This window comes from Lathamus discolor, chromosome Z (genome assembly GCF_037157495.1).
Source record: "Lathamus discolor isolate bLatDis1 chromosome Z, bLatDis1.hap1, whole genome shotgun sequence".
NCBI lineage: Eukaryota > Metazoa > Chordata > Aves > Psittaciformes > Psittacidae > Lathamus > Lathamus discolor.
Window position 1 is genome coordinate 25,429,410 of NC_088909.1, and position 15,784 is coordinate 25,445,193.

The 15,784-nt window shown below is 56.2% G+C and overlaps 1 protein-coding gene and 1 pseudogene across 1 annotated transcript in view; both read left to right on the plus strand.

Annotated features, from left to right (window-relative positions):
* Nucleotides 1–92: 92 nt before the first annotated feature.
* On the plus strand, nt 93–10,443 carry LOC136005902 (hydrocephalus-inducing protein-like; annotated as a pseudogene).
* Nucleotides 10,444–10,529: 86 nt separating this feature from the next.
* The window catches only part of LOC136005903 (hydrocephalus-inducing protein-like), a gene marked incomplete at its 5' end in the record, with an annotated part of 43,525 nt that continues 38,270 nt past the window's right edge, over nt 10,530–15,784 (plus strand). Inside the window, 3 exons of the mRNA XM_065663793.1 lie at nt 10,530–10,619; nt 11,981–12,100; nt 15,251–15,385. Of these exons, the coding sequence (XP_065519865.1) occupies nt 10,530–10,619; nt 11,981–12,100; nt 15,251–15,385 (345 nt within the window). The remainder of the gene's footprint in view (nt 10,620–11,980; nt 12,101–15,250; nt 15,386–15,784) is intronic.

Genomic DNA, 15,784 nt, shown 5'->3' on the forward strand with positions numbered 1-15,784 from the left:
CTGGTGTAGAGCCAGCGTGAGAAGAGTGGCAAGGATTGTGGGTACGACCCCGCAGCCTCTGTGCTCCTCTGTTGCAGACCCTGACTTTCAGCTGCAATGTGCGTGAGAAGCAGAGCCAGACCATCCTCCTGTCGAACCCGAGCAGCGAGGCCTGGACCCTGCAGCCCATTGTTGAGGGGAAATACTGGAAAGGGCCTGAATTTATCCATCTGGAGGCCAGGCAAAAAGAAAAGGCCTACCAGGTCACCTACAGACCCCTAACCATGAGCTGTGGGAACAAGAAGCATCAGGTAGGTGAGCTGTGCCAGCGTGCTGACCCTCGTAGGTCACTCTCCTTTGGGCAGGAGGTTGGCCGAGATGACCTTTGGAGGTCCTGTCCAAGCTGAAGGTGTCCTGTGCTCTCTGTTGGAAGGTGGGTTTTGTGGTGGCTGGGGGCCAGGCACGGGCAAAGGGCAGATGGGAAGTCGGGACTGAGCACCAAACGTGTTGGAGCAGCTAACGTAAAAAGCCAGGCTTTCTGCAGGCCAAGAAATGAAGTTTGTTCTGCGTAGCTCTGGGTCGCTGCTTGTGGCAGCCCAGGGGGCTCAGAGACCCCCATGCTCAGCGCACGGGCTGCACAGGCTCTCCAAGCCCCGGGCACAACCACTTCTGCCAGCAGCACCTGGCTGGTGTCCTTCTGCAGCTTGCAGGGAGCAAGAAGGGCAAAGCTGCCCTGCAGTTTGTCAGTGCCGTCCTGGCCGTGAGCAGGCAGGTGGGAAACGAGAGAGATCTCTTGAGCGTCATGCAGGAGCTTTGGGAGGAGCCCTTCCTGCAGGTCTCAGGCTGGGCACATGGGGGTGACTGGCCCCTCTGCAATGTTTTCTGTGCCAGGCCAGCAACAAGCTCCCAAATCCAAGGGGTCAGTTCAGAAGGGCTCTGTGGTGCTGGAGCTGCCGGGTCCTTGTCGCGCTCCTTGTCCCGCTCCAGCTGGCCTTACAGTGGGCCAGGTCAGAGATTTCTGGCCTCAAGTCTCCAGGGTGCTCAGCAGATCTGTGCCCTTAGGGTCGCACGTGCTCAGCATCTCTTTAACGTACAGCCTGCGTGAGGAGTCTTGCAGCTTTCAGCTGCTGTGGAGGCAGAGGCAGGTGTCTGGGATCCACGGGCACCCAGAATGAGCATGGATATGAGCTTTCCATGGCCCATGTCTGGGGGCCCCTGTTGTGCCAGCTTACAGGCTGCTCTCTGGTCAGCGCTGTTGGGGCTAAGGCCAGCAGGACTGAGGCAATGGAGCTCATCAGGGACAGCCACCCCCTGCCCACGGCTGTCCCTGCGTGAGCACAGGCTGGCAGGGACATGCCCAGGTGAGTGGGGCCAGTAAGGGAGTGTTGGGATGTGCAGAGCAGCTCTGCTGCAGGGCCCGTGTTTCCTTGCTTTGCCCAGAGATGATGCCTCTGTGTCCTGTAGCTGCGCCGTGTCCTGTGGGCCACGCACCCGCTCACAAGCAGCTCAGAGCAGGTGCGACGCTGGCGTCTGTCTCCTCCTGCGCGGGACAGGGCTGCAGTCACAGCTCTGCCAGCTGGACGTGCTGAAAGCTGCCTCAGTGAGAGCCTCAGGCGTGGGACTGTCCAGGGGTGCTCCAGAGCCGACTTGTCCTATTCGTTGTCTGTAGGGCTCCATCTTCTTCCCCCTGCCGGACGGGACAGGCTTACGCTACCAGCTGGAAGGAACTGCTGAAGCCCCCAGGTGTTCAGGGGCCATTTCCCGGCAGGTTCCGTGCAGGAATTCCCACACGGAGCTCATCCCTGTGTCCAACTGGCTGCAGAGACCACAGAGGTGAGTCCAGCCCAGGGAGTCTGGCCTCATGAGCAATCCCTGCAGCAGCACAAGGAAGGAAGCTTCCAGTGCCTGGAAGCTCCCTCCTGAAAGCTTTTCCCACTCCTTGGCTGTGTCTGGCCATACCCACGTTCTGCCTGTGCAGAGCCATCCTGGAGGGCTTTCCTCCAAGGGGGGTGAGAGCTGGCGCCCTGTGCCCGAGGCACTGAGGATGAGAGGGACTGTATTGTACCCCCGCACGATGGGTATCCTATGGGAGTCCTTCCTGTTGACCTTCACTGCGTCCTTCTCACCCGCAGGTTCCTGGTGGTTATTGACATGCTCAAACCAGAGAACCTGGAAAGCAGTTCCGTGCTGCAGGGGTGTTCATACATCGACGTGCCGAGCTCTGCGAAGAAGGACTACCAGCTCACCTTCTTCTCCTACAAAGAAGGAGTCTACAGGGCAAAGGTGAGTGAGGACACTGGTCTGCAGGGCCCTTCAAGGAGCTGTTGGCTCACTGAGAAGCTACACGCCCGTTTTCATACCTCCACGTGCACGGGTCCTATGAAATACCACAGGTGCTTTCTCTGGTCTTGCACTCCTCCTCGCTGGGTGCTCATAGCCATTCCTGGAAGCAGGGCGCTGAGCTCGGTGGGCTCTTCCGGGTCTGTTTTCATGTGTGGAATGAGCAGCACTTCCCTTTCTGTCTGATTCAGGTGACCTTCCTCAACGAGACAACCGGAGAGTACTTGTTCCACATGGTGACTTTCAAGGTGATGGCTTCGGGACCCATCGGCACTGTTGAAATGAGCACCGCCGTTCGGCAGAGAGTGTCCTCCACCGTCAAGGTGGACAACCCTCTGCCTGTCCCGGTGACGTTTGCCATCAACTGCAAAGTGCCGGACGTCAGCGTTCCACAGCACTTTACTGTTCCTGCACAGTCAAAGGTAGGAGCAAAGCTCCTCCGGCTCACTCTGCTCTCCCTACTCGTGGCCGGAGGGGGGGCTCTTGGAGGGTGATGCCTGAAAGGAGCCATGTGGGGCCTCTTTCCGTGGTGGCAGCTCCCTGCCGATGACGTAGAGAGGGAGCAGTGTGCGAGAATATCCCCAGTGGGAATCATCCTGCGCTGGTGGAGTCTGCCCTGCTGGCCCCTGTAACACGCCGCCACTGGGCGTCACGTGGCAGGTCCTTGTGCCATGTGCCCCTCATTTAATGTGTTGCTTCCAGGTGCGAGTGGCTGCAGGACAAGCCTGATCCCGCGGCCAGGTTGTCTGCAGCCTGCATTGACAGGAGGTGGTGTGTGCCCTGGGGGAGCACAGGGGCTTTTTAGGGTGGGCAGCTTCTGGCATCATGCTGGAGGGCTCTGAGCTGTTGGGATCTGTCCCTGAGTGAACCGTCCCCCAGAAGGAGCAAGGCTGTGCCCGAGAGAGAGGGAGTCAGAGCGGGGAAGGCAGCCCAGCCTTCAAGCGCTGCCTGAGCAGAGCAGGGACCAGCTGCCCCCTTCTCAGGCACACGTGTTCCCTGCCTGTGCCTGACGCCGTGGCTTTTTCCTTCCTTCCTCCCAGGTGGATCTTGTCTTGGAGTATCAGCCCCTGAAAACGGGTGAGAGCACGGGGCACCTGGTGCTCCAGAGCAGCGACTTGGGCTCTCTGTCTTACAACCTGCAGGTGAAAGCCACCTCGAGCAGGCCAGAGAAGCCCGTGTATTTCCGCACCACGCTGGGCTCCCGTCAGACCATCACCACAAAATCCGGAATTTTGCCCAGCAGGAGACCGAGTACCTCCTACAGGTGAGCCCGGGCTGCCGGGGCTCTGGCTGGGAGGCAGCTCCTCTGGCCAGCACCAGCCCTCTCCACCAGGGGGTCCAAGTGCCTCTGGCGTGGCCTGGCAGAGCCAGGGTGGCCATGTGAGCCCAGGGGCCTTCCCACTAGTGTGGGCTTGTCCTCCCTTGCGGGCCCGTGTCTGCTGCCCTGGTTGGAGCTGCTTTTGCAGGCCCCGTGGTGCCTGGGCTTGCTTCCCGCTTGCAGCCCAGGTCTGGCAGTCTTGGGGCTTGGGTGCAGGGTTGTTCCTGCTGGGCACGTTTGCACACTTCTCGTGCCCATTCACCGCAGGCACTCACCAGGGCTATGGTCTGGGTGGGACGGGCCAGGGCCAGGGGACCATCGTGTTCTTCCCGAGGCGCTGGCTCTGCTGTTGTGACCAACCCGCCATGGTCTCTTGTCTCCCCTGCGCAGACCGACTGTGCCGACTTCCGGACGGCAAAATCCATCAGTGCGGCACCCGCCAGCGCTGGGGGCTCGGAGCTGAATGTGGAAGTGACCTTTGAGCCCTGCCACCTGGGCAAAGCCAAGGCCACGCTGCAGCTCAGCTCTGCACTGGGCGGGCAGTACTGCATCCCACTCATCGGCCTTGCGCTGCCCCCTGAACCCCAGGGCCCCTTCCTCATCCCAGCCGGCGGCACCACCTCCATCTCCTTCAGGAACGTCTTCCCGAGGGCCACGGCGTTCCAGTATGCCGTAAAGCACCCGGCCTTCAGCGTCAGGGCCCCCGAGATGCTGCGCGCCAAGAGCAGCACCACCATCACCGTCTCCTTCACGGGCGGCCCGGCTCCTGTCACCAGCAGGCTGGTGGTCTCTTGCCCTGGCGGCTCCTGGATCTACCACCTCCGGGGCCTGCCCTCCACCCGCAAGTGACCAGCTGCCCCTGGCCCTTCCCGCCACGTTCGTGCTCTCTGGAGCCAATAAATTTCATTTAGCATCCTCCCACACGACGTCCTTGTCTCTAAACGGGAGAGGCATGAATTCGCTGGATGCACAGCCGCTGGACAAGGAATTGGCTGGATGACTGCACACAGAGAGTCGCGGTCAATGGCTCAATGTGTAAACGGAGACCAGTGACGAATGGTGTCCGTCAGGGGTCGGTGTTGGGGCAGACCCTGTTCAACATCTTTGTCGCTGACACAGACAGTGGGATCGAGCGCCCTCAGCAAGCTTGCAGACAACACCAAGCTGTGTGGTGCAGCCGGCGCGCTGGAGGGAAGGGATGGCATCCAGAGGGACCTGCACATGCTGGAGAGGTGGCCAGCCTCATGAAGTTCAGCAAAGCCGAGTGCAGGCTCCTGGCCCTGGGTCAGGGCAATCCCAGGCACAGCTGCAGGCTGCGCAGAGAAGTGATTCAGAGCAGCGTGAGGAGAAGGACCTGGGGGTTGGAACATGAGGCGCTTCAGCGTGCGCTTGAGCCCGGAAACCCCCTGTGTCCTGGGCTGTATCACCAAGAGCATGACCAGCAGGTCAAGGGAGGTGATCCTGCTCCTCTGCTCTCATGAGACCCCCACTGGGAGCACAGTGTACAGTTCTGGTGTCCTCAACAGAAGGACCTAGAGCTGTTGGAGCAAATCCAGAGGAGGGCCACGAGGATGCTAAGGGGGATGGAGCAGCTCCTGTACAAAGACAGGCTGAGAAAGCTGGGGCTGTTCAGCGTGGAGAAGGGAAGGCGGGGTGGAGGCCTCATAGCAGCCTTCCAGTATCTGAAGGGGGCCTACCAGCATGCTGGGGAGGGACTCTTGATCAGGGGCTGTATCAAGAGGACAAGGGGTGATGGGCTTAAAGTGAAACAGAGGAAGTTCAGGTTAGCTAGAAGGAAGAAATTCTTCACTGTGCGGGTGGTGGGGCACTGGCACAGGTTGCCCAAAGCAGTGGTGAATGCTCCATCCCTGGCAGTGTTCAAGGCCAGGTTGGACGGGGCTTGGGCACCATGTTCTTGTGTGAGGTGTCCCTCCCTGTGACAGGGTGTTGGAACTAGAGGATCTTAAGGTCCTTTCCAATCCAAAGCGTTCTACGATTCTGTTATTCTCTAAGATTCTTTGGGAAAGCGCGGTTAAGACTTCAGTCGGTTCCACTTAAAGGTAAAAATTTGAGAATGAAGACCTTAGGCCCACTATAGGAGAGGATCTGGTTCAAGACCGTCTTAAGAACCTGAACGTGCACAAGTCCATGGAACCTGATGGAATCCATCCGCGGGTCCTGAAGGAGCTGGCGAATGATGTTGCTAAGCTACTGGGCATCATATTTGAAAAATAATGGCAGCCAGGTGAAGTTCCCGACGACTGGAAAACGGGAAATATATTCCCCATTTTCAAGAAGGGGAAAATGGAAGACGCGGGGAATTACAGAGCAGTGAGTCTCACCTCTGTGCCTGGTAAAATCTTGGAGCACATTCTCCTGGACAGCATGCTAAGGCACATGAAAAACAACAAGGTGCTTGGTGACAGCCAGCATGGCTTCACTAAGGGGAAATCCTGCCTGACCAATGTGGTGGCCTTCTATGATGGGGCTACAGAACTGATGGACAAGGGTAAAGCAGTTGATGTCATCTACCTGGACTTGTGCAAAGCGTTTGACACTGTCCCACACGACATCCTTCTCTCTGAATTGGAGAGATATCAATTTGATGGATGGACCACTCGGTGGATAAAGAACTGGCTGGACGGCCGCACGCAAAGAGTTGTGCTCAATGGCTCGATATCCGGCTGGAGACCAGTGACGAGTGGTGTCCCTCAGGGATCGGTGTTGGGACCGGTCTTACTCAACATCTTTGTCGCTGACATGGACAGTGGGCTTGAGTGCGCCCTCAGCAAGTTTGCCAGTGACACCAAGCTGTGTGGTCCGGTTGATATGCTGGAGGGAAGGGATGCCATCCAGAGGGACCTTGACACGCTTGTAAGGTGGGCTGATGCCAACCTTATGAAGTTCAACCATGACAAGTGCAAGGTCCTACACCTGGGTTGGAGCAATCCCAGGCACAGCTACAGGTTGGGCAAAGAAGAGATTCAGAGCGGCCCTGCAGAGAAGGACCTGGGGGTGCTGGTCGATGAGGAAATGAACATGAGCCGGCAGTGTGCGCTCGCAGCCCAGAAAGCCAACCGTATCCTGGGCTGCATGAAAAGGAGCGAGACCAGCAGGTCGAAAGAGGTGATCCTGCCCCTCTACTCTGCTCTTGTGAGACCTCACCTGGAGTATTGTGTGCAGTTCTGGTGTCCTCGACATAAAAAGGACATGGAACTGCTGGAACAAGTCCAGAGGAGGGCCACGAGGATGATCAGGGGACTGGAGCGCCTCCCGTATGAAGATAGGCTGAGCAAGTTGGGGCTGTTCAGCGTGGAGAAGAGAAGGCTGCGTGGGGACGTAATAGCAGCCTTCCAGTACCTGAAGGGGGCCTATAGGGATGCTGGGGAGGGACTCTTCATCAGGGACTGTAGTGACAGCACAAGGGGTAAGGGGTTAAAACTTAAACAGGGGAAGTTTAGATTGGATCTAAGGAGGAAATTCTTCCCTGTTAGGGTGGTGAGACACTGGAATGGGTTGCCCAGGGAGGTTGTGAGTGCTCCATCCCTGGCGGTGTGCGAGGCCAGGTTGGATGAAGCCTTGCGTGGGATGGTTTAGCGTGAGGTGTCCCTGGCCATGGCAGGGGGGTTGGAACTAGATGATCTTGAGGCCCTTTCCAACCCTAACTATTCTATGATTCTATGACCCTGGAAGGGAGCTTGGGCTGTCTCAGCGTTGGCTGGCAGTTGAAGGTTATGAAGGAAATAGCAGGAAGCTCTACTAGTGGGCTCCTATTAATGATGTCAGCTGTGGTAGAGCTTTTGTAAGAGGTTTCCTTTAGTTAGAGAGCTTCTGCCTTGGTGCCTTCAGCACACAGGGGTGTCACGCCTGAGGTGTCTTTGCCTGAGCTCTCCAGTTTCCAGCTGGATTCGTGGCTGGACATGGTGCGGGACATGTTTTGGAGTGTTTCCAGAGGCTGGCTGCCTGGAGAGCCAGTTAGCACTCGGGGCTCATATCCTCCCTGCCTGTGTTGTAAAGGCCCAGATGATGAGTGTTGGTTTCAAAGTGAGGGCTCCACGTTCCCCGCCAGGCAGGTGTGAGGATTTGCTTTGCCTGTGGCCCCGAGTCTCATGGGAAGCTTTTGTTTCTGGCAAACGCTGTGCTGCAAACGTGTGAAGCTCCTGGCAGCTGAGATGCCCCGGGCAGTTGGGTGGCCTTGTGTGGTGCGTGTGCCCGTGTGCGCAGGCTTAATGGGTACAAAGTCATCGACGGGCGCTCACCAGGGACAGCAACAGGGGTCACCCCAAAGGCAGGCTGGCCATGGCCCTGGTGTGGCGGGGCTCCTCGTGGGCCAGCAAAGTAGGAATTAAATGGTTGCTTTGTAGTCAGTGCGGAAGCTTTTTTCTTTCCTGCTGAAGCAGGGAAATTCTTGGCTCATCTGCGGTGTCTCCAGCAATTTATGTGTCGCTCACGGAGCGTGACCAAATGCTGCTGTAAGGTGCACTTTAGCCCTGCTGCAGGGCTTCACTGCGGGGGAGACATTGAAGGCGTCGGGGGGCTGCAGGGATCCGCAAGGCTGTAGCTTTAGCAAGGCCCTGCGGTGGCCGTGGAAGCCAAGTGTGGCCCTCGCCTATTGTGACGTACAGGGGAGCTGCTGCTGTTAAATGCGAGCAGCAGCCGTGGCCCAGTGAGAGCAGGAGTTGCTGAGCCGCTGAGGCAGGAGCAGGCTTGAGCTACTGTCAGGCTCTGAGCTCTGCTTCCTCGAGGCGCTGGTGAAACCCTGCCCTAGCTGGCAAAGCCAGAGCGTTGAGGAGAGGGGCTGGGCAGCGCAGGTGCCAGCCCTGTCCTTTGCTGCCCAGGTTCCCCTGGCTGTTGGCAGCCCAGCAGCAGTTAGCTGCTGTGCTGGTGGGCAAGAGCCACACCGAGGCGTCCCTGGGCAGCTCCTGTCCCTGCAGCTGCCCACAGCTGCCGAGCAGCGCGAGGGCATTCAGGAGCCAAGGCTGGGCCCCGCACGGAGGAATCCTCCAGGAGAAGCGTGAATCACCCGTGCTCAGGTAGCGTCTGGCCCTGGGCAGGGAGGAGGCAGCTCCGCTGGCAGCAGGGATGGGGCAGTTGTGTGATAGCCGGCAGGATTTAAACATCCCTGGGCTAAGAGCAGGGCTGGGCAGGTAGAAGGGCTTGAACGGGCTCTGAAATTGCCGTGCAACTTGCAGGGAGGGTAGAGACTTGGAGCTAGGCTGTAGGTCCTGCAGCAAAGGGAGCCTTGGCTGTCTGAGGTGGGGAGCAGGGAGCCGTGGGGTGGTGGGCTGGAGGGGTGCTGTGTCCTGGTGGCTGGTTTGTCCTGCCCCTGCAGGGAGATGTGCCCGATTGCTCCGTTGTGCTCCTTTCCTGCTCCTCTGGGAGGCTGGTCCCTGCAGGCTCTGGGGCTGTGGAAGAGCCTGGCTCCAGGGCGCGGGGGGAAGCTGCTGGGCTGGCTGGGCTGTGGAGGTTGGAAGCCCTCTGGAAATAAGCGTTGTGGGGGCGACGACAGGGTTCGTTTCAAGTGAAGTGAAATCACAGCTCGGAGAATTGGAACGAATAAGGCAGTTATTCTTAAGACCCGGTAAGAAACCACTGAAACCCAGCTTAATGCTGGATCATCCCCATTAGGTTTCTCCCTTGAAAAGGAGTTATTTCCAGCTCTAAATCCCAGCTCTTGCTGCAGCAGGTCCTCCTGTCCGTAGGGCAGTGCAGAGCTCTGGAGTTTCTTGCAAGGACAGAAGGAAACGGTAGCCTTGTTTCCTGAAGCCGTGGAGGGCCCGGCACCACAAACACGTGCCGTGCTGTCACTGCCTTGGCAGTAAAGGAATGAAGTGATTGCCTTGCTTGCAGGGTGTGGGGAGCAGTCGAGGGGCAGGGAATGGCCATCTTTGCCTAGATGCTGTCTTGCTGTGTCCAGCAAGTGCACACAGCAGAGGTGATGTGGAGCACAGGGAAGCAGGAGGGAATATCATCCTGGATTTTACGTAGCTCTGAGCTAATTGCTCATGTGCCTTCGATGGTTTCCTGCTTTTTTCCTGCTGTGGCAGCCTGGAGTGCCTGGAGGGAGCCTGGAGTTTGGGTGTTAACAAGTGAAAATTAGGGCGTCCTTCTGCATGGAGAAATGCTCTTGGGCAGTGGGGTGATTTCCTGCCTGGAAGGAGCCGTTTTTGCCAGATAATCTTTGTAACGTGAGCCAGGCAAAGTAGCCTTGAGAAACTATAGTTCTTAATCAGAGTCTTGAACTCTGTGCTGACTTAGTTAGAAACATCATCAGGCTCCTTGCAGAGAGGGTGAGAAGTGCCAGTAGCGCCTGGTGCGTCTGTGTGGCTCGTGGGACTGCCCCCAGAGCAAAAGGCTGTTTTGGCTCAGGGTCTGTTTGTTGTGGGGTTTTACGTCTATGAATGGAGCCTAAATATGGTCTAATCATGAATGAGGGTAGGGAGGCCCTGTGTTCTCCGCTTAGGAAGGATGCCAAAGGCTGGAGACACAGCTGTGTCCTTTGGGTGTGCCAGGAATGGCGAGGCCCTGGCACAGGTTGCCCAGAGAAGATGTGGCTGCCCCATCCCTGGCAGTGTTCAAGGCCAGGTTGGACGGGGCTTGGAGCAACCTGCCCTAGTGGAAGGTGTCCCTGCCCGTGGCAGGGGGTTGCAACTGGGTGAGCTTTAAGAGCCCTTCCCTGAGGTTGCGGGGTTCCAGGGTTCCGTGGGTCCAGGGTTTTAAGGTTCTGGGGTTGTGGATTGTCCAACTGTTGCTTCTTCCAGGCGACCTCTGCGACATGGCCAGTGGCAAGACCCCCCGGCCCATGAGGTCCTCCAGAAGGGCGGATGGATTCCAGAGCACAGTGGTAGCATCTCGTAATCCGAAGCTGGTCAGAGAGGCAGAAGAGTCTCTCACCACCAGGCAGAGGCTGGCCAGCCCTCGGGAGATGAGGCGGCCCCGGGCTACCCAGCTTCGGGACATGGGTGAAGTCTCCCATCAAAAGGTAGCCTTTCCCTGCTCTTCTCCTTGCCGTTTGATGTGACATTTGAAGAGGGCACGTGCTTGTGGCAGCCTTGCCTCCAGCTTACCCAAGCAGCTTGGTGATGAGGTCCTGTTGTCATTTCCAAGTGGTGGTGGTGGAGTTCTTTCTGCTGGGGGAAAGGCAAAAAACACATTTCTCCAATGAGCCATTGAAGTCCTGGTCTGCACAAAGGCAGTGGAACCTCTGCTGCAGTGGGTGGGTTTTGCTGGGCAGAGAAGAGTGGATGCGCTTTGCCTGGATCAGTGTTCTCTTAGATGGATGTTCAAAGCTGCTTTTCTTGCAGGACTGCTCAGTCTAACACACAGTCCAGGTGGGTGGATGACTGAGGTAGGCTGTTGAGCAGAAAGCTGCCAGCAAGAGACCTGATGTAGCACATCGGTTACGGGTTGCCCCAGGCAGCACAGGAGGTGGGAACACGTAAGACGGGCGCCCAAATAACTGGCAGTGCTACAGCTACTGGGCTCGGCCTGAGCGTGGCTTTTGTGGAGAAGCGGGAGAGCTGCCTGTGTCTCTCGAGTGACAGCAGTGCAGCTGGGAGAGGGGAGAGCAAGCAGGGAGGAATTATCTCCAAGTACTGCCTCTGCTGGGTCAGCGTTTGGTCTCTGCGTGCATTTTTCAGAGCTGCTTCTGCAGCGGTGTTCAAGAAACGAGCAGTAAGAGAATACAGTGAAGCATCAACATAAAGCTCGTGGGGAAAGGGGATACGAATTGCAGTCTAGCTCAAGTTGCCCCGTGATGCTGAGACTTCAGCTGAAACTTCATCCCCATCCAGCATTCACCTCATTTGTCTGTTTCCCTCCTGCCCTGTTACTTTCTTGTTGGCCTTTCCTCCCTGGTACTGGTGTCTTCCGACTGGTTTCTCGGGTCTGCATCAAAAAACCAAAAAGATATTTGGGATGCGTGGGACTCAGTCTCGCTGTCTCAGAGGGAAGTTCACCTGCAAATTGTTTCCTGTGGAGGCTCCTGGAAACTCCTGGGTTTTGCTTGCTCCCTGAGTGCTCGTGACTGTTCCAGCAAGCGTCTGGAGCTGAGTGAGCCCCTTAGCAGAGGGCTCTGCTGGAGGTGGGCGCTGCTTTGCCTTTTGGAGAAGGTAGCCTGGAGAAACAGCCTGCAAAAGAGCTTCTTAGCTTGAGGCTGCTCAACATGGTCCAGAAAAGTTTTGTGAGCTGAGAGCGGAGGTGGGTGGGCTCCCATCTCCTAGTGTGAGCTGGGCAGATGCACTCACCAAGAGACTGTATTTACTGGAGATCAGTGTGGGATCTTCATTCGTTAATCTTTCTCCCAGCAGCTGAAGCTCTCTCTGCTCTGTCTTGCATCTGCAGTTCTCAGCAGTTGGCCTGGACCAGAGGTTGTTCCAGCCGTTCCCATCCGAGGTGGTGTTTGAGAACTACGTTCCCCGCCAGTTCTACATAGCGGCGCTAGCTCTGAGGAACATCGACAGGGTAAGTGCTGGGCTGTGGAGGCTGAGCACTGGGCTGGAGGAGGAGAGCAGTGGAATTCACGTGGTGTGCAGCAGAGCAAGTTACCTGCTGCAGCGCAGCGCATCCAGAATAAAATGTCTCAGCAGCGTGATTCTGCAAGATGGGGGAAATGTTGCCATGCTGGGGATTCTGCCGCTGGTTTTGGCCGCGCACTGGTGGTAACTAAGCCAAAGGAGCTTTCTGAGCCAGCATGCTTCCCCTTGAAAGCCCTGGACTGATGGGAATGTCGAGGGCTGGGCAGTGCTTGCCTGCTGTCATGCTTTACCGCGAGTGTGCACCGTGTCCCGGTGGCTCCTTGGTTAATCTTGGTTTCTGGCAGGGCATGTTTCCCTCTCTCAGCCTGTTGAGCCCCCTGTGTGCAACTCCGTGTCAAAGCACAGGGCTTGAGTTTTCTCCACTTTGTGCTGGAGTAAGTTGTAACTCCTGGCATTAGCACTCCAGGCTGGGTGTTTTGGAAGAGCAGGAGAAACAGGCTGGCTTAGCAGCAGCAGTTAAAGGGGAGGACTTGAGGTGCCACTTGAGGCTCCTGCTAAGCTTAGTTCGGTTCTGCTCAGGTGTTTCTAAGCCAGCGTGGCTGTGCTTTCTCTTTGGAGAATCCCAGCACAGGCAGGGTAATGTGCTCCTGAAGGTCTCCAACTTGAACGGGAAAGATTGTGATCCTGTTGAGATTTCCTAAGAAGAATGAGCAGGGAGAAGTTGAGAAGTGGCAGCAACTTTGTTCTGCTCTGCTGTAGAGGGGGAAATGGAGACCTTTTGAATTTCAGCTGGGGAAACGTTTGCTCCAGTGAGGCATGTGCCAAGAGCAAGCTGGTGGGAAAAGACAGGAGGGAGGAAAGGGGCTGAGTTCAACGTCCTGTCGCGGAGCGCTTTCTTCCGCACAGGGATTCTCTTGGTATGTAAGAGGAAGTGTGCTGGAAGCAGAGAAAGGTGAGAAACAGGCGTAATTCAGGATCCGGTTGTGTAAGAAAGAGCAAGACGTGTGTGTGAGAGGAGGGCACAGCGGGGAGCGGGGGGGAGGTGGAAGTGTGCAGGTGAATTAACGCCCTCCTCAAATCTCCCTGTTGGGAGAAACAAAGGAGGGGACAAAAGGAGTGACACCGTCAGGGCTTAATGTAGGGGGAGGAACAGCAAGAGAAGTCAGAGTATCTCCTGAGATAACAGGTTTTACAGGGACGTGGTAGAGCATGGAAGAGCCTTTGGCAAGGAAGGATGAAGGTATGGTCCCTCAGTTACTCCCAGAGAGTACTGTGTCATTCCTGGTGTAGCTTGGGCATACTGGGAAGTTGCAATGTGGGTACCTATGCCCAAGGGACACCACTGGTGTGGTTCACAGTGACTTTGGGCAATCTTTGCTGCAGGTGTGCCCTTTGCTTATTAAAATGGGCCTCAGCTTCTCTTTTCCTACTGCTCTGCTTCATTCCCACTGTGCCTTTTGGCTTCAGCTGCTCCCTCATCCGTGCAGCACCTCAGAATGTTTGCCTTTGCCAAGTACCAGCAAAGAGGCAAACAGTGAATTTGCTCTATTCGTGCTTCCCAAGTGGAAAACAACACCTGCATTGATGTTGGTGCCATTCCCAATAAAACGTAATAGACTGGTAACAGCTGCAGCTTGGGATTTCTATGCCCTGTGAAGGGGAGGCAGTGTGTGAACTGTTGATTTTACCCAAAATGAATCAGTTGTGAAGCTGGTACAACCTCACGCGTCGGAGAGCCCTGGTGTAAAAGGCAGATCGGCTCTAAGGAAAACCCTTGGCATATTTAAATGCACAAAGATAGAGATGCTAATCCCAAGAGAGTTCATTATGTTCTAATTTTGCTGGGTTTTGGTCATGCCCTGGAGAAAAGGAACATTGTGCTCTGTCTCACGAGTTTCCCACATTCCTCGGAATCCTACTGATGTATCCTGCGTGGTAGCTGAGGTTGTCTACCCCCTAAAACTGCAGCTAGCAGCAATGTGTAACAGAGGCAAAGTGTAATCGAGCCCAATAGGTGCTCTGTATTCACTCCGATACGGAAGTGCTGCACTCTATGCTTACTGCTCTTGCCTACTTGCTGTCGAATTGCTTTCCTGTCTTCAGGCTGCTCCTCAGCACCCTCAGAGGCATCCTGGGTGGCTCTTGCTGAAGATCTTTGCCACCTGGGCTCACGTGCCAAGGGACTTGGCGACCAGAACGTGTGGCTGCAGTGGGAAATGGGCTCCTGGAGCTTGCTGCCCCAGGGCATTGGTGGGAGCAAAGGGTGTTTAGAGCGTCCAGGGCTGCCTTGGCCATGGGTCACCAGGCTTGGGTCAGGGGTGCAGAATAAGCCTCCATTTTTTCCAAGGCTCGTCGTGTTCATCAGTGGAGCTGCCTGCCATTCAAAGTCTCCTTGTTATGCTTTCTGAGATGAGATTGGGTGCTGGGGCGTTGCTGCCTGTGTGCTAGAGAATGTCTGTTTGCTGTCTCCGTGCCTGTGGTATCCATCGTAGAGGCACGTTGGGTGTTCTCATCTCTGCACCAGCCTTTCCTTGTATTACGGATCTCCCTTGCTGCTTTGCAGCCCCCTTTAAATTCTCTTAGCCATCTGCTTCTTCCTGGGGTTGTTCTTTTGTCTTCCTGCGCTCGTCCTTTTGCTCTTGAGGTAAGCTTTTATTCTCAGGAAGCCCAGAGTGTCTGTGGTCTGCTTCTCTTGCTGGTCCACCGCCATGACTAGCACCGCAGCTTGACCACCCCGCTCCACCCTGGTGTGTCAGAAGTGACTTCCTTCCCTCCCCGTATAACGCACGCTGGTTTGCCTTCAGATAATACATTCCCTTTCCAGAGGTATGACTGCATGGATGTGTGCAGGCAGAAGCAAGCATGTTCTTTGGGCTTGTTGAATACACAGGTGACTTGAGGTACTGCATCTCCTTCCTGCTGCCTTCAGAGCAGGGCGTGTTGTTCCTACTGTCTCTGTGCTGCAGCTGTGTAGCTCAGCAGAAGGGATTCAAGTCCACCCTCGTGTGTTACGTGCGTGTAGCTTCAGAGCTAAAAGTGTTTTGGAAAGGTGGTAAGGAAGGATGTCACATGGCCTGTCCTGGTCCCTTCTCATGTTTCCACAAGCGACAAAATCCTACTTGTGTCTTCCCTGCAGGTTCCTCGTCTGCTGAACGTCATCCTGGGGAACTCTCCTTACTTCGAGTTGATCAGCCCGAGTAATGAGGACTATAAGGTAGCACCGGGCATGTCTTCAACCTACCGCATCCTTTTCAGACCTGATGAGGACAAGGTGAGAGTGGAGGTCCCGAGAGATGGCGCCTTGAGGGGAAGGTGAACCTGCAGGGCTGGGTTCCAAAGCAGGCATGTGGTGTGGGTTTTGAAGAAGTGGCCTGCGTTCAGTGGAGTTGCACTGGATCTAGACCTGGGGGAGACTCTTTCCTGGGGGTGAAGGTTGTGCTCCCGTAGGCTGGAGGCTCTTGCCTGTTTCAGGCTGTTTTCCCCTTCAGTGGTGGAATATTTAACGTAACGTCTGTTGGCTTCAGGGCTGAGAGTCTGCTGCCTGTGCATGGCCTTTTCCTCATCTTCTGTTTGCTGCTTAAATGTAGTTCAATACTCTGGCCTACCCTCGGGCAGCATGCCTGTAGAAACTAAAGAGGATCTGCCCCATGGTCCCTGGCTGCCCCTGCTT